Here is a 25,042-nt window from a genome sequence, read left to right as displayed (position 1 = left end):
GGCAGGTTGCTGGCCCCCGAGAGCAACTCCTAGGGAGGATGCCAGGCTGACCTGCTTCTTCCTCTTACAAATGGACAGAGTGAACAAGGAGATTTGGCTGCTTCAAGCAGCGGACAGCAAAGCACCATGCCTTCCCCTCACGAGGAAAATGTCCACTTCAACCACAGCAGAGCCCAAGGCAACAGGTTCCTTGGGGCTGCAGGACTGCTTTTTTCACAACAGGGACAATGCTTCACCTGAGGTTCCTCCCTCACGGAGTAATGTAGTGGGAGGGAAGGACTTGACCCCACCCATCAGTGCCAGTACATCCCAAGGGAAAGATGCCCAAGGGCACCTGGGCCACAGGGGAGGGGAAATGGAAGGGTGTGTCAGCCACAGCTGCATTAAACAAATGAAGGTAGGAGAGGATGAGGAGGGGATTAATAAAGAAAGAAAGAGTGAGATGGCGTGTTCTTAATGAGAGGAAAAGTGAAGCTGGGGAGGTTGCTCTCACAGCAGTCACAAGAAAACTGGGTGGGAGGACAGCCCCCTGCCCAGACACCCCTCAGAACCTGCAGGAAGGGAGTGCGGAGGGGTGAAGAGAGGACTTGCTTTCCAGTTGAAGCACAAGAAAGGCCTGCCCTGTCCAGCTGCAAAACCCAAACTGCAGGGGCCCCACGGAGGAGAACTTACTCTGCTGGTACTGCTGAGCCATGCCGTTTGCCACATCCACCCCGGCCTGCAGCTCCTCCTTCTGCAAGGGCCCAGCTCTGCCAGCCTGAGGGGGGAAAGAGTAGACTTGTCTGCACTGCCTCCAACAGCCCCGGCAGACCCAGAACCTCCCTTTATTTCCTTTCCGCTGACCCCCTTATTCATGACCAGGAACGTGGAGGAGGCGGCGGCAGCATTCTGTGCAACACCTCCCACAATTCCCAGCGCTTGGCCGAACGTGGAGAGCAGCAGCTGGGCAGTATCTCAAAGCAGAACAGGAAGTTTGCTATTGGAGAAGAGACCAAGAATAGGTCAGGTGAACCGGATTAGGAAGCCAGTGGCCAATGCTGAACAAAAACATAATAGTTGCTCAGGGCCACCATGTATTCACGGGGTCTGTGATAGGCGGCTGAATGTGTTGTTGGTCCTTAAGACATCCTGGGTCCCAACTGCACACCAGTGGAAGGAGCTCCTTGTGAGCCAGGCGCCAGCACCACCCACCCGCTGGCTCCCCTACCTCCAGCTTCTGCTGCTTGTCCCTCAGAAGCTGCTTCAGGTACCAGTCGCTGTTCTCCGGCCGCAGCCCCCGGAGACCCAAGGCTGCCGATGACAGGACAGCGTACAATGCGGCAGGGTCTCCTTGGTCCAGAATCAGGTCGATCTTGGACAAGGCCGAGTGGGCTGAGGAGAGAGAGAAAGAGAAGGAAAGCTAGACGGAGCTGGCCTTGGGTAGACCTCCTCAGGAGGGCTTCTTCACCTCGAACCCCCCCATGCAGAACCCCAAATGCTCCCCATGCCTGAGATGTCCCAGAGCACAACAGAAGGTTCAAGAAGCCAATGGGGGAGGGAGTGGCAATATGGACAGAGGATGGTCTCTCCTGGCACTTTGCCTCCCCCGTCCTGCTGCTTGTTCCCAGCTAAGTCTCTAGTTCGGCATCTCAAGCACATCCATGAGGCAAATGGAGCCCACATAGAAGGATGGTGTTGGAGCGTAGTTTTGGGAAAGAGGTGTAGTTTTTTTTTTGGGGGGGGGGGATCCAGAGATGGGATTTTCTGCTTCCTAAAGGAGCTTCTTGGGCAAAGAGTGTCTCATAAAGAAGCCAGGAGGGCTAGGATGGGGCTGATGGGCTTACTGTTGACTTTGTTGACGTTGCCCTGGATCTCTGCTTGAGTCAGCAGCTCTTCATACACGTCCCTTTCCCTTTCCATATCCTCAGAGGCAATCTGAAGGAAGAAGGGAAAAAACAGCAGTCAGGGCAGGAGACCTCCTTAGAGCTGCCTTTGGGGGGTGGCAGCAAAAGCTTCCAAGGCGCTGGCATGGGGCTAAACAAGTTGGCGGATGCACTAGACCCACATGGAGACACTGCTGCAAGGGCCTCTAGGCCTTCCTCCCCACTGCCCAAAAGCCAGAAGGCGCTTGGAGACTCAACACTGAGTTCCTGCAATGAAAGGGAACATTCCCTGTCCCCCCCATCCTCCTCCCGGACCAAGCAGCGCTGCCAGAGGCACATTCCCAAACAACTAGCAAGAAATGACTGAAGCATCTTGTGCAAGCCACGTGGCTGCAAGGCAATACCAGCTTTCAGAGCTGGATCCCAACACTGCAAACGTGTATTCAATCAATCTACTGCAGTGTCAGGGAGCATTACTAAACTGAAGGCTGCATTCCTATCTGGGCAATCTTCCAGAGGCCACATACCAGCAGCACACAGGGCCAGAGGCAAAAGTGGGTGGAGCAACTGATGCAAATTTCACCTCTGCACAGTTCACAGTAGGCTAGTTACTACACAAACCTAGAGTTTGCATTGCCAGACATCAAGCGCGCCTCCTACCAGACAAAAACACTCAAGGAGAGTAAACTGGACTGGGGGGGCATGTGGCTTAGGAGGGGGTGTGGCCTGGGGAGAGTTACAATTTAATCACACTTTCCTTACTGCTTTGAGCTTTACAGGAAAAGCTGTGTGTTAACTATCACAGTCTGGTTTGCAGACAGACAGAAAGAAAGAAATTCGGCTTAGGTCACTTTCCTGCCAAGTTCCATACAAGTCCTGATTCCTAGGCAAAGAGACTTTTCCTATTTTAATTCAAAAGCATAATGCGGCATGTGCATCGGCAGGTCCTGGCACTGCACTCATTCAAGCACATGCCCTGGAGAGGTGCAAGAGAAGAGCAGGGCACGGCAAGCCTTTCCTCCCCACAAGACAGAGCTCTCACCTTGTGGCAAGCCTGCTCTACCCTGAGGCAGCTGTGGGTCAAAGCCATCAAAGCAATCTCTCCAGCTGCAGGTCTAAGCACTTCCACAATATGGAGCAGAAAGAGCCACATGGAAACCTCAGAGAGGTTTGGGTCATTCGGCGGTATACAAAATAAACTCTACCTTGTTCCGTGCATTTTCTGTCTTGTCCCGCTTCGCCTGGTACAGGGTGCTCTGGTAGGTGGGCGCAAGGGGCTCTTCCAGATTCACCAACATGGCATTGGGGTTCCTCATTGCCGCAAACGTTTCAACAGGAATCTGATGGTCAATGGCGTCGTTGATTGCAATCACAGCCGCATGCACTGGAGGGAACACCAGGCACAGGCTCTGGTCAGTCACAGCCCTGGAGATTCTCAATGAGCAACCCAACCCCGCAAGCCCAAGCCCCTTCCTTTTCTTGGGAGGAGAACGTGGGCATTTGGGCAGAGAACAGGAGCTCTGGCAGCACAACACTGGCAAGCACCCGTGGCTGCAAAAGAGGTGCTCATCTCAGAAGGCAACCTCCAGGCCCGGCATGATATAAAATCTCTGCCACTTTTACAGACTGAATCCCTTCCATCATATTTAATTCTTCCAATAGATTATGTCTCCATGGTAACTGCTCTATCTCACACGACCCACCCGAAAAGAGTGAAACCCATTTCCCCTTACGTGCTGCTTCATCCACAGAGAGCTCGTTGGCCAAGATCCCACCAATCTTTCCAAAGGCAGGCATCTGAATCCCATACTTCTCCAGCTCGAGCCTCATGTTGCTGATTTCCTCCTCTGGAATAGCAAAATGGAAAAGGACCAGCAGGTGAGCCCCAGGATATGCCCATCTGCCCTTTTGAAAACACCTGGTAAAGGCAGCCAGCCAGCCAAGGGTTCAACAAAAAGGCAGCCAGTTATTTCCCCATCTCCTTGCCCCCTGTCATCCACAAATGCCAGTGACAGGTCCAGCCACTGGTGGAGGAGATAGCACCTGGGAAGGCCCCTACTCGAGAAGGCAAGGCCTGGTCCAAGTCTGGGGTTTGATCTTTAGCAGAAAGCAAAGGGAGGCTCTGCTGTCCAACCCAACAGCCAGACGGTGCCCTTTCTAAAAACAAAAACTCGAGCCACTTCCTCCATGGCCGACCCAAGGACAGGAAGGCAGGAAGGAGCTCCCCTCACCTGTGAAGTCCACTTTGCCATACAGGTCTTGAATCTGCGGGGCCAATCCCAACTTGAACAGGTACAAACTGAGGGAAAATAAAGAACGATCAGGCAGTGGGGTGGGTGGGTGGGGTTTGGTTTGTTCTTTCTCTTGCTTTTATTATGCATTTTGAGTTTTTGTACTGCTTTTATGCTGTGAACCTCCTGAGATCTTCAGATGAAGGGCGGTATACAAATTCAATAAATAATAAAATAATAATAAAAACTCCTGGGGGAGATTAAAGGAGAAGCCACAGAAATGCTGTTTGAAGGAAATTTGCGGGATCTCTTCCTCTTACGACTTTTAGATTCAAGTTGCCTCTTGCCCTTAAGTCTTCTACACATAGAAGATCTCCCCCTGTCAGAACAGGGCAAATTAGAAGTGGGAAGACTCCCTAAATTCCAGGGAATAAATAGCTTCTCACCATGACAGAAACAGAGTGGGGGGGGGAATAGTTCTGCAGGGGGCAGGATTAATCACCTATCCATGCTGATGTTAGCACAACTGATTCAGGACCGAGGCAGGAAAAGTTTAATTTCTTTTCTGGCCACCCTAGAAACTAATATTGTATAGCCTTGTTAGTGTTAGCATGTTCAGTTTTCCAGGCAGGAACTATGGGTGCGTGGTTTAATTTTTGATAGAACCAACAAACATAATGTAAGATGGGGTTTAAGTAGGCAGTTGAAAAGAATGCATTTCCTTGCCAACAAAGCAAGGAAAGTGAGAATTGACTGATTCTGCTGGGAAGCAGACTGTTGGTGCCTGTTACCTTTCTAAGAGACAGAGAGAAAGAGAAAGGGGCAAACAGGCAAGGATGTTTCTTCCAGACTCAAAACATCATCTGTTGGATCGCCTCACCTGCACCCCTCTGTGTGATTACCTGAGTGCATGAATGCAGTAGATGCAGCGTGGCATGTTCTTCCGGTCATAGATGTCTGTTGTTTCTGGGTAAAAAATCTGAACGCAAAGAGAAAGAGGCCCACTGATTCCTCCACATGCTTGGCAGAGCAAGTTACAGATAGGTAGCCGTGTTGGTCTGCCATAGTCAAAACAAAAATTTTTTTTCCTTCCAGTAGCACCTTAAAGACCAACTAAGTTAGTTCTTGGTATGAGCTTTCGTGTGCATGCACACGAAAGCTCATACCAAGAACTAACTTAGTTGGTCTTTAAGGTGCTACTGGAAGGAAAAAAAATTTTTGTTTTGACTTTGGCAGAGCAAAACAGAGCAATGGTTTTCCGAAAGCTCACTCCTCCACTGTGCCCACAAGCTTGTGGGGAGGGGGGAACAGGGAGAAGAGAGGGGGCACTCTGCAGCACCCCAAGGAAGAGTTGGCAGGAGGGAGAAACATGACGACCATGCCAAGAACCTGGAGTGAAGAGGTAAAGCGGTTTGGAGGGCTCCAGTCTTGGTTCCCATGTTCCTATTTCTTCTGCCACCCCCCTCCCCAACCTTCAAAGACTCCTTCCGTTCCCAGTCCAGGCAAAGTTACCTTGGGGAGGCCAATCTCTGCCATTGCATTCAGCCACTGAATCACGTTGTCTGTATGCCGGAAGTGGAGGCCCGTGGCCTGAAACGCAGAGGAAGAAGGGGGAGACGTGAAAAAAGGTGCATTGTAAGTTTCTTTTAAACTGCTTTCGGTATTGTGTTTTAATATTGTAACCTGCCCTGAGACCTTAGGGTGAAGGGCAGGTAACAAAATAAGTAAATAAATAAAACAACGAAGAAGCATCATGCACGCAGGCAGACTGTGTTCAGGTGGATCAGCTCCCTTCACCCCAGAAGCCTGGGATTTGGGGTGGGGGTGGGAGTCGTGTTGACACATTTCTGTGCAAAAGCTGCCGCCTGAGCCTCACCATAGCTGCAAGGGCCTTCAGAAAGCATCCCATGCTCTCCTCTAAGGAAGACTTTCTGCGATCAACAAACGAAACTGAGACTATTCGCATACTTTCTTATTGCTAGTGAAAAGCCATGCACCAATTTTTAGGAAACGAAATAAAAATCGGGGCACACCAACTGTGACACATCTTCTCATATATCCTGCTCTGGGCTTTCCAACAGCTGCAGTTGGGCCAATTGCTTATTTCTGCCCCCGCGAGATGCTTCATTACAGAAGAAAAATGCTTGCCTACCTTATACCTGGTCTGCTCCCGGTCGTAGATCTTCTTAAGAGACACCACTTTGGGGGAGAAAAAGTTTCCAAGTTTGGCCAGGTAGACCCCGTTCCTGAGCCCCTCCTCCAGCTCCGTTGTGGGGGGCAACTCTTCATTGAGGCAGGCCTCCATCCACCTACAAGCGGGAGGGTTGGGGGAGAAGGACGTGAGTTGGGAAAGAGACCACCCAGTTCTAGCTTTTTATTCTTTACGCTTGCATGCCTGCCTTTCAACAAATATCTGCCAAGGATGGCTCATAAGGAATTAATAAGACCAGCTGCGGTGGGGAAGGGCTGTGGAACTGCATTCCTGACCCCACTTGGGAGTCCAGCCCAGAAACACCCTCATCCAAGAGCATCTGGACCTGCACACAGACAAAGCACCTGCCCCAGAAAGGAACTCTCCCTCCTGCAGAGGCTTCCTTGGTCAGTCACCTGCCGCTGCCGGTTCACACAAGGAGGCAGCACCATTAATAATGGTCTCTTGGGCCTGCTAGCCAAGCCGTCCCCTCCAGCTACCTGTTATAAGTAAAGATGGCCAAGAATCAAGCCGGCAGGCACCAAGGCTAAGGCTGGCCAATATCTGGTTTTCAACATTGTGACATATCACCAGTTAAACATTGCGATATACCAATATATAACTATGTCTGAAATAAAGATGGAACTATGTAGAAGCGAACAGTAGGGCTGGGTGATATCTGGTTCTCAACTTTGTGATATACCACCAGCTAAACATCTCAATATTCTGATATATCACAATGACTGAAATACGGATGGAAATATATGGAGGCATTGGCTAGCTTCACAGTTTTTCCCATGTTGTGATTTTTGCATAACACACACACACACACACACACACACACACACACACACACACAACATATTGAATCCTGCTCAAAAACTATGAAAACAATATAATATCATGATACGGACTTCAAACCAGTTTTGAACAATATATCGCCTAGCCCTAGGCCAGGCAAACTCCTTTGAGAACATTGTCCACCACCTTGGGTTTCAACAGCTGAACAGCATCCCACAGAGCATAAGCAGAGGTGACCCTCAGCCTCTTTGCCCAGTGACTGAGCAGCAGCAGCAGCAGCAGCAGCAGCAGCCCTCCTCACAGGGGTGTTGGTTGTGCAGTGTTTCAGTCGCTGTCCTGGCTTCCCTCAAGCTGTCATAGTGAAGACAATCCAGCTAGCTTCAGGTTCTGCCCCCTCAATTCTGAAAGGACCGAGAAAAGACCTTCCAGGCACAGCTGCTTTGGCAACAACTTCCTTCCGACTACCGAATACAAAGCAGCAAAGGGTGACTCAGGAAGCAGCAGGATTACCGCATCTGCAGGGGGTGACTTTGGCTGAACCAGCGACAACCGGTCCCATCTTTTTTCTCCCAGAAACCACAGCTCTGCACTTCCTCCTCTGCTGGGTGCTTTTCTCTTTCACCCCCCTTCCTGTTTATTGCCAGGGAAGACAGCTGCCCAACCCCTCCCTCTCTTCACAGCCTGCTCCAGCCAGGTCTGAGGCAACATCCAAAGAAGAAATGTAAGCCAAGGGCCATCTATGGGCTACAAAAACAAGCCACAAGCCAAGATGGTGAGGCAGGTGGGCACAGGTGCTTTCTGCAGGGGTAAAATGATGCCAGAAGAGGGGGTGCAATTGTGCCCCTTCCTGTCTCCAATAGAGCATTGAGTCTAAGCCACAAGGAAGTCTCTTGCAGGGGAATGAAAGGGCGCAGCTGCCCTTGTAATAGCCAATCACTGGCTTCTGCGGGGGGGGGGGGGCTGTGGCCTCCTTGAACCATTCATGCTGGATCCCCACTAGCAGCTGCCGGGGGAGCCGCAGGAGCTCAGGTACCCTCAGCTCCTTCTCAGCCCTAACGTGGGGAAAGTTTTGGAGCATTGCTGAGGACCCCAGAAGGTGACGCTTCAGCAAAGGCATCTCTTCCCCAGGCCAACTGTGGAGTGGAAGCCCTGGGGGACCCACAGCCCTCCCTGTCTCCCTCCCTCTGGGCCAGGGCTCTGCTTCCCTACCTGCATGTGCCCGTGGGGGGACAGGGGCACTTGCCTCCTACTGTCAGCTCCTCAGGCTGGGTGGCGGGGGGTGGTGGTGGTGGTGGTGGTGGAATAAACCAGCCATTGAAGCCTCTGACAAATAAGTCTACAATGCTCAGGAAGGGAGGAGGGAAGAGAGGCAGAACCCAACACACCCAAACACGCCAGCCAGACATGTTTCACCATGAGAGGAGAAGGAGAGCCCTCCAAAGCGTGCAGCTGGACAGACAATTTGGGGGCGGGGCACTGCAGGGAACTGAAAGAAGCAGTGCAGGACGTGCAGGTGGCAGATGTGGGGTGGGGGCTGATTTAGCAGGCTCCAGAAGGGCCGGCACACTCTTGCAAACCTTGGAGAACAACTATTTTTAGGAGCCTCCAGAAAGCCCCTTTCCCCACTTTCTGAGCCAGAGGCTCGTGGGCTGTCCTGGCTGGCTCCAGCTCTCCAATGCCCTCTGAGCCAGGCAGAGAGGTAGGGAAGGAAGAAGCTTCCCCCCAGCCTGCAGCGGGGTCACTTGGACGCCCCCTGCCCCCGGCATGTGCCTCTGCTCTGCCACCAAAAGCCTCTGGAGGGAAAAGGAGCAGAAAGGAAAGTGTGGCTGGGAGGCCTGCTGTTCCACCCCCTGACAGTCCCATGAGCTCCGAAGGTGGGGCAGCTACTGCCACACCTCTTCCTCTGTTGCACAGGTCTTTCCTTTCAGTGAGCTTTTTTCGGGGGTTGGGGGGTGGCATGGGAAGTGGAAGGCTGCCTCTAAAAAAACACCTCTGGAAAGGGTGCATCTATGCGAGAGAAACTGCCTTGTCTAGACTCACACAGAGAAACAGCTAGGAAAAGGAATCCAGCCCACCCGGAGGCAGTCCTGAAACGGAAAGTTATTTTCCAAGGACGAAGCAACATTTCACAGAAACTCTGGCCAAATCCTCAGATTGCTCAGTTCCAACCTCTTCCTCCTACACCCACCAAAAGAAACTTTCCAGTGAGCGGCTCAGGCAGGCAGGCAGGCACTGCTACCAAATTTAAAGCATGACATCATCCCAGGCCACACCCAGGCCTGCTGTGGCTGCTGTGGCATTGAATGTGCTGGCAGAGTTAGGCCAAGCAACGCAGCTGGGCTCTGGGAAAGACCAGCGCCCAGGCAAGATGTTTTCTGTTCTTAACACTGCAAGGGAAAAGAGCCCACAATTTGGCACTCTGAGGAAACATCCCCCATTTTCATGCACCCCAGCTGGGACAAAGAGGCGCTCTGGGGTGCCCCAGGGCCACCCAGAAAACCCCTCCCCATTTCAGCCACCAGTCTCTGGTGCAGGATGCCAACAGCACCTGTTGAGAAGGTGGCTAATAATAATAATAATAATAATAATAATAATAATAATAATAATAATTTATTTATACCCCGCCCATCTGGCTGGGCTTCCCCAGCCACTCTGGGCGGCTTCCAACCAAATATTAAAATACAGTAATACATCAAACATTAAAAGCTTCCCTAAACAGGGCTGCCTTAGAAGGCTAAGCCTTCCTGAACTCTCAGAAGAGCCTCATGCACTGCTTCCTCCCTCCGTCTCCAAGGAGGCAGCAAGAGAAGGGTGCTCTCTGGGCAAACAGCGGCCCTGCCAAGGGGAGCCGGGCAGGAGGGACTCTCAAAGGGAAGCAAAGGACTCTCTGAGGCAGAAGAGGAGGTCAGATGCTGGTGGGGCCACATCCCCCAAGCTCTCTCATCATGCGGGACGGCTGAATGGGACAAAGCTGTGGGCAGCCATCCATCTTGGGCCTGCCCATCATCCATGTTTATTATGGCAAACAGCCAGCATACTAAAACCAGAATTTCTGCATATAGCCTGCCCATAAAAAGCAAGTTTAGAGTGAGAGACTAGGATTCACTGTTTCCAGGAACCCTTCTCCTAGTGAGAATTTTGTGGGTGAGCTGAGAGTTTGTTTGGACGCTGGAGGCAGAGGAGGAGGATGTGTCAGAAGGAAAATGAATTGATATTGATTTATTCATATATTATAAACTTTGCATTAATATAATGTTTTTACATGTAACTGTGTATTTTTTGTAATATTTTGTTTAAGTTGACTGTAGTTGCTTCAGTTTTCTGTACACAGCTTAGAGATACTTTTAATATATCATATTCAATATGTTATAATATAAATAATCTAAAAAGAGCCTGCTGACACCAAGTGCAGAAAAAGAACCTGTCAGCAGCACCAGGAGGAGAATTCCCATTTCTACAGGCAGCTGAGCTGTAAAAAAGGTAAAGGTAAAAGACCCCTGGATGGTTAAGTCCAGTCAAAGATGACTATGGGGTTGCAGAGCTCATCTCGCTTTCAGGCCGAGGGAGCTGGCATTTGTCCACAGACAGCTTTCCAGGTCATGTGGCCAGCATGACTAAACCGCTTCTGGTGCAACGGAACACCGTGACAGAAACCAGAGCACACAGAAACGCCGTTTACTTTCCCGCCGCAGCAGTACCTATTTATCTACTTGCATTGGCACGCTTTTGAACTGCTAGGCTGGCATGAGCTGGGAGAAAAGCTACAGGGAACCAGGCAGAGGGCCTTCTCAGTAGTGGTGCCCGCCCTGTGGAATGCCCTCCCATCAGATGTCAAAGCGATAAACAACTACCTGACATTCAGAAGACATCTTAAGGCAGCCTTGTTCAGGGAAGTTTTTAATGTGTGACATTTTAGTGTATTTTTGGTCTCTGTGGAAGCCACCCAGAGTGGCTGGGGAAACCCAGCCAGATGGGTGGGGTACAAATAATAAATAATTATTTATTATTATTATTATTATTATTATTATTATTATTATTATTATTATTTGTTGCACCACTGAAATTCACAGCCCTATGTTAGCTGTGCCCATTAATTTCAACGAGCATACTCAGAGGAAGACCAGCACGGGGCACAACCCTTGATCTACAGATTAAGGCAAGGCATCCGCAACGGTAATCAAGGCCCATCATATAATCAAAACCAACAAATCCAGAAAACTCTGTCAGCACAGCAGGGACAAAATGGGAGTGGGAAGGAGTTTCCTCTGAAGGGCAAGAAGAACAAAGCAAACCCGTCCGACTTGTTTGGCCTCCCCTGAAGGGCCCTCCCCGTGCGGGAAAACTAGGTGCAGGCAGGAGGAGTGCCAGGTAGTTCTGGGAGATGTTCCAGTCACCTTCATCGGCTGCAAGGAGGAGGCAGCCTCCATCCCCCTGCCCTGAGGCCGCTGCCTGGGGGGGGGGGCGGGCGGTCAAGCAGCCTCAGCCTTAGAGAGCAGCTGCTGCTGCCCCATCCTTTGGGGAGGCAACTGACCTCCTGAGCCAGGCCTTAAAAAAACCCTGGCAGCCAGCCAGGTGGGCTGCCCTTTTACTTCCTTCTCTCTACAGCGCCTGGCATGGATCATGACCCCTGCCTGTCTTTGACACCTTCTGCTCTCCATTACTGCCTTGGACCTTGACCTCCTCTGGCCTCTCACTCCTCAGGCGCTTAACCTCCACCAGCCCATCTGCCTGTGGGTGACTGGCCAGGTCTGTTGCCCTCCCAGCCTGCCCTCTGGGGCAATGGGAGCTGGAGTCTGACAACAGCTAGAGGGGCCCTGAGGCCCCCAAAAGATCAACACTTCTCTGTCCAGATCTCCCCCAAGAGGTCCTTTGTCTTGGGACTCCAGACACAAGCACACCACTGGGCCAGCCCTGAAGTGAAGGCAACCATAGGCCCAAGTCCTGAGCTGCGCCTCTCATCTGGAAACTTCCTCAGCTGATGCTTCCTAGTGCTTTTTGCGTATCATTCCATTTTCCCAACATGTATTCAAAGCAGCATGCAATGGAAAAAATAAACCACAGCCATAAAACCAAAGACACGTGAGATTCAAAGCAGCTCTCAGCCGTTCAAGGGAGCAAAGTCCTCCCCTCCAGCACGATCCCAAATATCTTGCCCTGAAGACCACAGCACCCAGCTTCTCAAAATGCATGGCGGGGTCTCTCCCTCAGCACAGCAGCAGAACCCACCACCTGTTCTTGGGCCCTAGGGCCATTATGGCTGCTTGGCAGCTGCAGGGATCTATGCAGAGCAGTAGCAGCAGGCAGCAGCATCTTCCCCTTGCCCAAGCCCTCTTCCAAGTCACAATGGGCCACAATGGGCCCACCTCCCTTCTCCAACCTGACACTGCAAAGAACCTCCAGTGTCACAAGGGGAAAACAGTCAAGCAGAGGAGCAAGGTCATAGAGCAGAAAGCAGCAGAGTGCCATCTTGGCTGGCTGGTGAGAAGTATAGGCTGGAAACATTTCGTTTTAAACCACTGCTAAATTTTTGTTACAGCTGGGTTCTTTTAAGTCATGTTTATGCAGTATTTTATCGGTATTTGTGCCTCAACTGGAGAGGGGTGTCCAACCTGACAGAGCATGAACAAAACCCACTCAACTGAAAGTGCTGTCCCACCAGGAAGCTGAACTTGACTGGGCAGGCAACCAAAGAGCCCACCTCTGACTGCAGCCAACCCTGTCAATATTTGTTTCGCCATTACGCAGAGCCATCATGGCCACGGACTTTGGTGACCAAGGGCACTCCAAGGGCCACAACAGGTTCCCACCCCGACATAAATATTTTTTTCAGAGGAGGCGGAACACCAACAGGCTTTGTGGTTATTGAGAACTCTGGGTGGACAAGAACTGGGGTAGGGGAGAAGAGAAAGGGGCAAGGACTCCAAAGGCCAAATGAGCTACTGCTCACCAGGCCCTGAAGAAGCCCAGAACCAAAGCAGAGCCTGAAACTGAACCCAGCGGTGGGAGGAAGGTGACAGTCTCCGACCTAGAAGACATGGTGCAAACCCTGCTGCAAGTGGCTCTCTTGTGCAAGACGCATGTCGGGAGGGAAACGTTACTTCCTCTTCCAAGAGGTGTTTTGTCCTCACTCTGTACTCACAAAGGGGCCTTCACGGGCTGTGCTTGAAAGAAAGCCAGGATCTCTGCCCTGAAGGCCTCAAGGTCTAGTTCCCACACCACAGGGCCTGTTCAGGCAAGCAGCGAGTGCTTTGTTCCAAAGGCTGACTGAGGGTCAGTGGTTGCAACACCAGGCCAGCGCTCAAGCAGCTGGGAGGGGGGAATTGGGAGATCCCTTTTCTGCGTCAATGTGGCCTGAATCCTCATGACACACTTGGCTCACCCGCACTGGTGTGCACGGCCAGCCTTCACACAGCAAGTCAAAGTGCGGGGAGAAAGAGAGAAGACAACAGCCCTCCTTCGGCAGCTGAAGAAAAGGATCAGCCTGGGCACGCTGCTGCTGCTGCTGCTTCAGAATCTCCAACGGCACATCTGGGAGGATCCTTGCCAGGTGTGTGGAGCCCCATTGTTGTCAGCTGCCAAAACACAGGCTCCTCCCCTACCGATAACAAGCCCAGGCACCTGCTGAAAACTCCCGACTGTCAAGCACGTACAAGTCCTTAGCAAGTAACTTGGAGGACATAAGACTGCAAAGCCTCCCAGGATCCCCCAGGCATGCAGGGCTGGGGCTCAGAGCTGGAAAAATGGCTACGGACCAGCATCAGGTTTTAGATTTAATGGGGGGTGGTGGTAGGGACCAGCTGCCTAATTTAGATAGTTGCTAGGATTTATCCAGCCTTGATGGTGGGTGTTGCAAAGAGCAGCAGCAGGATACAGGCAGTCAGAGGCAGAGGAACCAGGAAGGCACAAGGAGGCAAATGCTAGCCAAGGCAGAAGTATCGGCCCCCAGGAGACGCCCCAGCCATTTGACTCCCAGCTACACAGAGAGGAGGGGCACGGGTTAAACCACAGAGCCTAGGACTTGCCGAACAGAAGGTCGGCGGTTTGAATCCCTGCGGCGGGGTGAGCTCCCGTTGCTCGGTTCCTGCTCCTGCCAACCTAGCAGTTCGAAAGCACGTCAAAGTGCAAGTAGATAAATAGGTACCACTCCGGTGGGAAGGTAAACGGCGTTTCCGTGCACTGCTCTGGTTCACCAGAAGCGGCTTAGTCATGCTGGCCACATGACCCAGAAGCTGTATGCTAGCTCCCTCAGCCAATAAAGCGAGATGAGCGCCGCAACTCCAGAGTTGGCCACGACTGGGCCTAATGGTCAGGGGTCCCTTTACCCTTTACCTTTACACAGAGGAGGGGCTTGAATCTAGATAGCTGTTGGTTAGAGCATGGTGCTGATAACACCAAGGTCACAGGTTTGATCCCCATATGGGACAGCTGCATATTCCTGTATTGCAGTGGGTCGGACTAGATGATCCTCAAGCTCCCTTCCAACTCTATAATTCTATGAATTCAAGGCAAGTTCAGGGAAGAGGCAGTGAGGTGGGGGGGGGGCAGCCATCCCTGTCCCCACTTCCCAGAGAGCCTGTGACACCAATGCACTGAGAGTTTTACAGAGAGTTTTATAGACTAAGAGAGTAAAGGTGCAAACAACAAAATGAATTGGACTCCTTGGCAGGTTTTGAATAAACATACAGTACACAAATTCATTATTGTTAACATAATAGATAGATAATTTAAGGATCTTTACAATTTTATAATATGCAGAGAATAATATGTGTTGAAAAACTGGAGAGAGGAATTGAGGGAAGTCTGGGGGTGGGGTGGGAGGGAGGGTTTTGGGGGGGAGGGAGGAGGGGAAAATGGGAGGGAATGAAGATGATATGTTTTTGATAACTTGTTATGTTGATATTTTTTTAAAAAACTATTTTTTTAAAAAAGAGAGAGTAAAGCTCGGCAAGGAAGATTGAAATCCCCCCTCCTCCAGTCTGTGCTTCCTTCCATCTCAACTTCATCCTGTTCAAGCAAGCAGCAACCTCTCTATGAAGCCGAAAGGCAAGAGTGGCTCATGGGGGGAAGCACCTGCTATTCCATACTCAAGCAAAAGTGGGCTTTAAAGAAGAAGAAGAAAGAATGGGGCTAAGGGGACGGTTATCACAGCACCAAACCTAGCAGTAGTACTTTACCATTTTCTGGTCTCCACTTTGCTGTCTCGGAAAAGGACCACTGAGAAGCCCTGTGAGATTGGAAGGGGGGACAAAAGGAATCTGCAGCAGGCTGGTGGTGTCTATCATGCCAAGTATGCTAGAGGAAGGAAGAGAGGCTGCCAAGCCAGGAAATGAGGAACTCTGGGCAGAAGTGCAGCACCTCTGAGCAGAAGTGCGGCACACTGATAAGCACCTGTCCACAGCAATTCAAAGAAAAAATTACAGAAGCTTAAAAAAATTGCTTTGTAGGCTCCTGCTGGTACATCTGAGATATGAATGAATGAAATATATGAATGAATATGCACACATAACCAAGCTCACCTCCCTCCCAACCCTGGCCAACCTGGCCGTGGAAGCAGAGAGCAGCATTTCATGTGATGGAAGGGCCTGGTGCCTCCACACAGGAGTTGCTTTTATCTATCAGGCTGTAGAGAGAGGATTTAAAAATGGGAACAAGCTTAGAACTTCTGAAGGGCACAGCAGTGGAAACCTTGCATGTCCCAAAAGCTGAAAAGTAAAGGGCTGAATCAGCTGAGCTGGCCTTCATCCCTTATGACATAGGTTGCACCAGAACAGGGCCAGCATGGGCTCAAATTACAAGGAGAAGGAACTACAGCAACCATTGAGTTGTGGGTACTGTTTGGGGGGGGGGATTAAAGAATTTTATTTGCAATATACATATTAAAAGGTAAAGGACCCCTGACAGTTAAGTCCAGTCACAAACGACTCTGGGGTTGAGGGGCTCATCTCGCTTTACAGGCCGAGGGAGCCAACGTTTGTCCGCAGGCAGGTTTTCCGGGTCATGTGGCCTGCATGACTAAGCGGCTTCTGGCGAACCAGAGCAGCACACGGAAACGCCATTTACCTTCCCGCCGGAGTGGTACCTATTTATCTACTTGCACTTTGACGTGCTTTAGAACTGCTAGGATGTCAGGAGCTGGGACAGAACAATGGGAGCTCACGGGGATTCGAACCGCCGACCTTCCGATCGGCAAGCCCTAGGCTCAGTGGTTTATTACATACATACAAAAAGAAAACAATTGTACACATAAGAAGGAGAGAAAAAACATGTACCGAAAAATGAAAAAGAAAATTAGAAAAAAGAAAAAGAACAAAGATAAAAAAGGAGAAAAGGAAAAAGAGAAAAAGTAAAAATAGAGGCGGGGGGAAGAAAAAACTGTCTTTATTTTAGATATATATTAGGATTTACATGAATATTGTTTAAATGGGTTGTGTACTTTTGATGGTCTTATTGCTTATGATTATTTTATTACATTTGTAATTATGTGGGTTTTATTCATGTTGTAAGTCGCCTTGTACATAGTTTTAACTATGGAAACGCAGCATATAAATAATATGCATGTATTATGCAAAAGTTCTTCCTGGAGGCATGGACTGTCCAGGCAATGGAGCAGCTGGGAGGTGGTAGATGCATTTCCTTAGAGGTCACCTTCCCGGACAGCGACCTCTGACCAAGGATGCTGAAGTCAAGGGCATCCTGCATCATCGCCAGCCGCCCAGGTCTCTTCGGACTGTGAGGATTCTATGAACTTAAGCCTCGAACTGCAACAGCAGCAAACTGGAATTGGCTGTTTATTTGCCAGCAGTTCTGTACATGCCAAGTCTATTCCCCAAAGGAACAGAAGGTCAACCACAAAGTAAGGCTGTCGTCCCTCATCCCCAGATGGATCAACTGCGGATCAGCATGAGGGCAGTAGTGGAAGTTTTGCCTTTGCTGCTCCGCAACTACAGTGTCCACAAAGCAGAGCCCACTGACGTTTCACAGAGCAGATGCTCTTACCAGCCAAAGATACTGACCTTTTGCTGCACATGGCAAAGCAGCAGAACAACCACAAGAGGATACTTGCTAAAACCAAGGTTTAGTTTTATTTTTGCAAACTACTTTTACAGATTTTTCAGGAAACACCACGAGAGCAAGCCAGATTGAACACAAGGGAAAAGAGGAATGTCGAAGCACATTTATGACTGCAGCAGGAAATCCAGACAGACACTAAGAATCCAATCAGAGAGTCGCTCACATCCATCGCTCACATCAGATCAGAATGATTAATGACCCACAGAAAAAGAGAGACGCTCTCTCATTGGCCAATGAAATAAATGGAAACCAACATGACTCTGTGGGCAGTGTTAATCCATTTGTTATGGCCTGTTTTGAAAGTATTTGGTCCCACTACTGGTTGACAGGCAGCATCAAAGGGTCTCTCACCTGGCTGCCCGAATCGGACCATCCAACAAGCTTCCTACGCTGTGGATTTCAAACTGCATCCACTTCAACAACACTGAGCTAAAAAACCATCATAGCTTCAGACTCCACAGATTTACTCAATCCAAGGCGAAGTTCACGAAACACTTGAGCCCAGCCAGCTATTTCGCCACAACTTCTCCACCCTTCAGAGGAGAGCCCTTTGTCAACAGCTTTAAGAGATGGAAACTAGCTGAGAAGGGCCTAGAGGGCACTTTATTGCCAACTAACCAAACCAAAATTTCTAACTGGAAAGGCTTCGCAAATTGCAGAGGCGCAAAGCCTCTTGCAAGGCTGCAGGCTCTGCACTTTGGGCCCGGAAGAAAGAAAGGAGGGAGGAAAACGTGAGTCACTTCCTCATCTCATTCTTGGCCCAACAGTTCCTGTGTCATATTAGGAAGAGAGAGAGAGAGACAGAGGAAGGAGGTGGTTAGGGTCAACCACATCGCACAAACTTGGGCAGCAAATGTTGCTGGTGGGGGGTGAACTCATGGGAGCTCAGAGCCAGGGATTCCCCATCAGCCCAAATCTCAGGTGCTGCTTGGAGGGGAGACCAGATACCAGCCTGGCAAGTGGAGATAACCCCTTGCTCTGGTTCCTGTTCCAGGGCTTGCCTTGTCACAGAAAAGGCTCCCAAGAAGCTTCAAGGGGGCAGGGGGCAAGATGCTCAGAGAAAGATGCTCCAGGACAAGGCTTCTTGGTGGCTCCACTCCACCTTGGGAAGGTCTCTGGGTTTGATCCACACCACTTCCAGGCAGAACTGGGGAACAGACCACTTCCTGAAATCCTGGGCTTGCCTTGTAAACAACACTGGGCTAGATGGGCCAATGGTATGAGGCAGCTTCCTCTCTTCCTAGAGCAAGAGAACCTGAACTGCCTCTGGACCATAAGACATCATCAATCCACCTCAAGCATCTGCAAAAGCAGTGTTGAACCTGCTCTTAAATCCTCTCCACTCCTGTAGCTCCATGGCCAGTTCAGAGATCAAACGCAACCCATAACCAACCCCAAAACACTCTTGATACATCCCCACATTGCAGGAAGCAGCTTCCCTATTAAACCCCAAGCTTCCCTCACCTTCTGACATATCCCACAAACCTGATTTATCTTCCAGGCTATTAACCACTACCCTTTTGCTTTCGCATCCAGCAGTGTTATTATTCTGCCCTGTAATCATGCTCATTAATTTGGCGATCACATGCTGATTTATGCTTAAAATACTATTTCTTTCCAGAGCAGCTTCAGATGATATGAAAATAAGGTTTCTTTGAAAGCAAAAGGAGTAAAAAGAGGTCAAAAATAATCCACCAGGAACTGCAGGTGGGAGTGGCACAGCCAAAGAGAAAGCAACGGAGCAGCTTAATTGGCCTGTCTCTAGGCGCCAGAAAACGGGGCAGCTGTTTCTGCAAAAGGCTAGGCCTGGCAACAAAGCAGCAGGTCGAACTGCTCAGGGATGCTCTGTTCCTCTCCCCACCCCAGCCGCAATGAGCACCACTGGTGGTTTGAGCCAATGATACCCCTTGGGCATGTTAGCAGCATGGGGCTCACCACCCCTCTGAAAGGGCCCTCTTACCTCTTGGCTTCCTCCAGGTGGCAAAGATATTCATAGGCCACGTTCTGCCGTCTCCGCTCATCCATCTCTTCTGCAGTCATCCTCTCATTATCCAGGACAGCTGCAAAAAGGCAGGACAGGGTCAGTCCAGGGAAGCCAGAAGGCCCTGAGGCAAAGTGCAGCTCAACAGGGGGTCGTCCCCAAGTGGGAGGTGTTGGGAGCTGAAGGAGCAAAGCCTCACTTGGGTGCCCAGAAGCACCCAAGGTCCGGCACCCCACCCAACCCCCTAAACAGGACAGGTAGTGCCAAGGGTTTTGGGTTTTTTCAGTGGCTCACCTGTTCCCTCCAAGTCCCACCTCAATACAAGCAACAAATGGGGAGTCAACTCCCCTATACCACTTTACTATGTATTTAATTTAAAGCATTTTTACCCACCCTCTCACCCCTTAGGCAAGAAGATTGCCATAGTAACCTTGCTTGCAAAAACTGGGAGCAGGAGAATTTTAACCCCAGATTCATCTAACAGACTCCCCTGGGAAGACGCTTGCCAACCGAAAACACAGCGCAGGAAGCATCCTGCCCACCCTAGAAAGTACTAAAATAAGGCTCCACCACGCAGAGCAGAGGCCCCAGGCTCCAACAGAGGAGGAAGCTAATCCAGATAGCCAGTCCAAGGACAGACTTGCCAGGTGCACACACCTGCTGTGACAACAGGGTGAACAGTTTACAATTCAGTGTGCTCCCTTCCTCTCCTCCAGAATTGACACAAATAAAAAACAAGGCGATGACAACATAAAGCCACTGCACTGCCTGAAACTGAAAGTTCTTCTGAGACTTCCTGACTAACAACCATTCTTCTGAGACTTCCTCACAACCATTCACAAGAAATAGACAAACTAACCCCATGCCTTGGGGGAAGACAAGACACAAATCAGTGACTCTTGCAGAGGCAGCACGAGTGGCTGGGGCAACCAAATAAAATAATAATTATCATCATCATCATCACCATCATCCTCCTCTCTTTGCTGAACAAGCCAGCTTACTAACTGAACGTTATAATAATTACAGCATCCTGGTTTGCCATGAAACAGAGCCACTCCAAATCCTTGTAAGCAAAAAGCAGACTTTGGGCCCTGGAGCCCACATGCCTTTTGTATCAGACAAGGAGTCTTGCGACACCTTAAGACCAACACCTGAGATTCTGCACTACAGAACTACTTGATTTGAGGCAAAGTGAGCTTTTGTGAAATGGGCGGGGCTTCTCAGTGGCACTTTCTGTATAAAACTTCAAGATCTTGACCAGTCAGTGCCCAGAACCTTCCAGAAGCATGGGAGGATAGTTTGTGAGCAGAAACGCATTTCTCCATGAGTCAGAAAAGAAACGGTCCAGCCAAAGTGAGGCATGAGAACGCTCTGCTGACTCCTCTGGGAGAATAGAGGGAAGGCCACCTTCCCTCCCTGCATCTAAAAATACCAGGCTGTTTGGTTGAGAGTGGTAAATATTCATAATTTGCCACAGAAATATATCTGACAGATTGTAGCACTTTGCCTCAGGTGTGAGATCCCCACTGATTCCCTTTGCATAGGAAAGTCAGCTTTAATTTGGTGACTTTGGTAACAGCCCAATGTGCCACATTTTAAAAAGTCTCCATCAAATCTAATTGGAAAGGTAAGGCTATAATGGAGCGGTAATGAAGATCTCCAGTGGGAGGGTACTTCACAGCACCAGCCCCACAACCAAAAAGGCCCTGCTCCTCACAACCACTGCTGCAGGACCCAAGATAAGAGCTGTTAAGACAGTGGAAAGGTGTCCCTCAGGAAGTTGTGGACTCTCCTTCCTTGGAGGTTTTTAAGGATCTGTCATGGATGCTTTTGCTGAGATTCCTGCACTGCAGGGGGTTGGACTAGATGACCACTGGGGTCCCCCCAGGTCCACAATTCTATGATATTTTACAAGTGCACATTATATTCCCGGGAAACTATTTAAATCAGAGGATCCTAAAATGGCTTCCTTTAACATAGTGGTTTGGGAGAAGATCCTCAGTTCAAGAGACACTCATTTTTTCAGTCATCTGAATGAGACAATCCTGACATCCCTTGAGCAGCCAGGATGAGCAAGACTTGCACACAAGATGCTCCAGTTCCAACACTGGAGCTGAAAAGTTCTGGCTCAGATTAGAGCTACATGCTGTAATTGACAGCACGTTCCTATACCACCCCACAAAGAACTGCAATTTGGTAAGAGTGCTGGGAACTGTAGCTCAGTGAATGGTAAACTACAGTTCCCAGGATTATTTATGGGGTGTGTTTAAATGGATAGTATATATACATCCACATGTGCCTCACTGCTTCTAACGGGGTCATCCACTCCTACCTGCTGGGCCAATTCCAGGTAGAGATTTGTGGATACAGTGGACGCTCAGGTTGCGAACGTGATCCATGCAGGATGCATGTTCACAACCCACATCTGCACACACGCGGGTTGCGATTCAGTGCTTCTGCAAGTGCACAATTTAGTGCTTCTGCGCATGCGCGACCACCAAAACCCGGAAGTAACCCGTTCTGGTACTTCCGGGTTTCAGCGGTCCGCAACCCAAAAAAACGCAACCTGAAGCGGCTGTAACCCAAGGTATGACTGTACTTCTGTCCCGTGACATTTGCCATTTTGCCCCAATGTTTTTCAACCTTTATGTGAAGCCACTGAATGAGCTCATCCACTGGTGAAAACCAGATCTGTCGGGCAAGTGTTTGGAAACAATAATGGACTGGATGAGGCCCAATAAACTGAAAAGTCAACCTGACAAGGTAGAAGAATCATCTGATAGGATGGTGGTGCTCCACATGCTCTGGAAGGGCTGTACTCTCCCTAAGGCAGGGGTCCCCAGCATTTCTGGGCCCAGGGATATATTTTTAAAAATCTGTCAGGGCCACCACGAAGTACCCATTTCACAGAGGAAAAACTGGTGATGCTCATAAACATTCCCTGCAACAGACAAACCCCACTGTCTGTGAATCGTTCCAAGGCCTAAGGATGAAGGGTGGTATACAAATTTAATAAATAATAGTAATAGCCCCTTTTGCACCTCACCAGCCTGGCCTGATTCCATAGCCAGCAGTTCCAGAGCCGCCGAAGAGCAATCCCTTCCTGCTTCCAGCTTTGAAACTACGCCTGGAGAGATAGGAAAGGACAGAGCCACCATCCTTATTGCCTGTAGACAGATCCTGTGGCTGTTTTCGATGTTGCCATTTCCTGGCAGTTTGGCATAGCAGGAACTGGGAAGCAGCATTATTCAAACAGCCCACCCACAAAAAGTAGCAGCGTTGACTTATGAAAAAATGTGGGTTTTAAAGTAAGGCTTCAACATTTTTTTTATTCCCCCTTCTGCCACCAATACAGAGAGCCAGGCTGATGTAATAGTTAGACTGCTGGATTAGGGGTGGGGAGATCCAGGTTCAAATGCCCATCAGCCCAAAAGTTCATTGGCTGATCCCTGGTCAGGCCTGTCTCTCAGCCTAACCTACCTCACAGGGAGGATGAAATGGGGTAGGGAGAACCTTCAGGTCTTTGCAGGAATGCTGGCAAACAATGTAAAATGGACAGCTCAATTCCCCCACTTTCTACATGGAAAGGGTAGCTTGGATTAGCAGGCAGAAATCCAGCAGGTTATAGCCTACTCAGACCCACTTCCAGCCTAAACCCAGCACTCAGCTGCAGGCAGAAACCTTGAGCTTCATCCACTTGCACAAAGGGGTGTCATCCCCAGAGTTCACAAGAAATAGAGAACACACAGTCGCCTGAGCCCAGCAACACTGAAATATTGGGACTCTTCCAATGTTTTCTATGGGAAGCTCTCAATACTTCCCTGGGATGCCAAGGTGTCTCCTACAAAATGTGAGGGCGGCTAAGCACTGCCTCGCTGGTATGACACCTTTTGCAACTAGTCCAGCCCTGAAACTCCTCCTCACAGAAACCAGCGAGTTATCCGCTGACGCCCACGTGGAAAGGTAGACTGCCCTCAACCATGGAGGTTTGATTGGCCCAAAGGCTGCCACCCTGCTCGGTGGAAGCCAAGCTTCCTGCGCTTGGCGAAACGAGGCATCCACGGAGCTGGGAGAACGGGCAGTTCGTGCCGAGGACCCGCCCCAGGAGCTGCACGTCGCCGCCCTTCCTGCTCGGGGAGGGGAGCGGTCCTTACCCCGCCCCATGGCCCCTAAAATCGGGCCTCCTCCTCTTCCTCTCCCCCCACCCCAGGCCCTCCCGGGAAAAGAAAGAGCGCGAGAGAAAGCGGCTGCTTTGCTCAAAGATGCCCAACAGGGAACCCGGCCCGTGACCCCGCGAAAAGCGACAGCGCGTGCAAACGAGCCCGAGACAAACGCGCGCCGCTCGGCGAGGAAGGCCGTTCACACGATCAATCCGGGGAGCGCTGCTTCCCGCCCGCCCGCCCGCCATGTTGAGGGGGCGACGAGACTTTCACAGCGGACCTGGCTTCCTGCTCGGCCAAATAAACCCAAAGCCCCGGGCAAGCGAGCCAGCGTCCTCCTTCCCCGCCAGCCGGAACGATTCCTCCGGGCCCGGTAAGGGCTGTGCCTGGGCGCCAGCTCCAACAAAGCGGCCCCGGAGGAGGAGGAGGAGACGCTGGCACTAAACCGACGGCCCGAGGCATCTCTCAAGCCGCAAGCAACGCGCCCTTCCCTCCCTTGGCCCGAGACTCACAGCCGTAGTGGGGCCGGGCCACGCCCGCCCCGTCGATCTCCTCCGGGGTGGCCATGAGGACGAGCCAAGGCAGAGGGAGCAGCGGCGGTTCCGTCTAGTCGGAGCCCGTCGGTCGTCCGGCCGGGACGAGAAGGCTGCTGCTGTTTCTCAGGCTGCGGCGGCTGCTCGGAACGCGGGAGGGGAGTGTCCGCTCCGTCCGTTGGGCGGCGGCGAGGAGGTGGAGGCGGAGGGGAAGGCGGTAGGGAGCGGCCGCCCGTTCTCCTTCCTGGCGCGGCGGCGGCGCTGTCGGGCCAGCCCAGCGGGGTGTGTCTCCGGCTGCACCTCCCAGCCCAACCAGCTTGGCAGGAGCCTCCGCCAGGTCGCCCCGCCCAGTGGGCACTTGCTGGAAGAAGCGGCGGCTGGAGCCTCTCCGGGGAGCGACGCAGCGGGGAAAGGGCTCCCACCGGAGAAGAGCCGGAGAGGCGATGCACGGTCCCTTTCCTGAAGACGCCTGCGACTCCGCGGAGAACCTCCACGTCCAGAGGCAGGATACCCCGCTGTTGCCGACGAGGAAGGGCTTGCCTTCGTATTGCCTGCTTTCCGCCTCCTTGTCGCGGCTCCGGGCTAGCTGCGGTTGGAAACAAGACACTGGGGCAAAGGGACCCATTTGGGAAGCGGGGGTGGTGCCCCGTGCAATCGCGAAGGATCTGCAGGAAACAGGCGGACGCCACCACGGAGTGAGCTGCCTCCGCTTCCTCTGAAAGGAGGGAGCCCCACCGATATAAAGTCAGCTCCAGGGCGATCTAGCTATACTATGCGGGGATGAGAGGCATTGGATGGCTTCAGCCCTGCTTGGTAGCAAATCGGTTGCTTGTTCCCTGAGGAAAGAGGAGACATTCTGCGCATGCTCGGGGGGTGGGGATGGCACCTCAAAGCGGGAGGAATCAAAGTCACAATGGGGCACATTGATAGAAGTGGGGCGAGGAAGGTTCGTTTCCTTTAAAGGTGGCAGATTTTGGCGAGCCCACGAAGAAACGAGGCCGTATTTCGGTTTGCTGGAATTTTTTTCCTGCCCTCATAGGAGTCACGCCGAGGAGTCTTCGCCGCCCCCCCAATAAAATATTTGAGGGTCCAGCCCCCCCATAGCTGTCAACTTTCAGATTTGAAAATAAGGGATCAGCAGCCTCTAAAATAAGCGATCAGCAGCCTCACCTGTCCCGGGCACAGCCTGCGGACTATCTAACAATCCGGGAT

The 25,042-nt window shown here is 51.1% G+C and overlaps 1 protein-coding gene across 1 annotated transcript in view; it reads right to left on the bottom strand.

Moving 5' to 3' along the window:
- Positions 1-24,115, bottom strand: part of IQGAP1 (IQ motif containing GTPase activating protein 1) — a 46,189-nt gene extending 22,074 nt beyond the window's left edge. The window contains exons 1-11 of the mRNA XM_053365029.1: positions 23,810-24,115; positions 19,117-19,216; positions 6,246-6,402; positions 5,606-5,683; positions 4,996-5,072; positions 4,094-4,161; positions 3,596-3,709; positions 3,068-3,246; positions 1,824-1,914; positions 1,208-1,371; positions 673-757 (exon numbers count right to left, since the gene is read on the bottom strand). Coding sequence (XP_053221004.1) covers positions 673-757; positions 1,208-1,371; positions 1,824-1,914; positions 3,068-3,246; positions 3,596-3,709; positions 4,094-4,161; positions 4,996-5,072; positions 5,606-5,683; positions 6,246-6,402; positions 19,117-19,216; positions 23,810-23,864 — 1,168 coding nt within the window. The 5' untranslated portion in view covers positions 23,865-24,115. The remainder of the gene's footprint in view (positions 1-672; positions 758-1,207; positions 1,372-1,823; positions 1,915-3,067; positions 3,247-3,595; positions 3,710-4,093; positions 4,162-4,995; positions 5,073-5,605; positions 5,684-6,245; positions 6,403-19,116; positions 19,217-23,809) is intronic.
- Positions 24,116-25,042: the final 927 nt, after the last annotated feature.

This window comes from Podarcis raffonei, chromosome 14 (assembly GCF_027172205.1).
Source record: "Podarcis raffonei isolate rPodRaf1 chromosome 14, rPodRaf1.pri, whole genome shotgun sequence".
Classification (NCBI taxonomy): Eukaryota; Metazoa; Chordata; class Lepidosauria; order Squamata; family Lacertidae; genus Podarcis; species Podarcis raffonei.
This window is presented reverse-complemented; position numbering and strand designations above follow the sequence as displayed.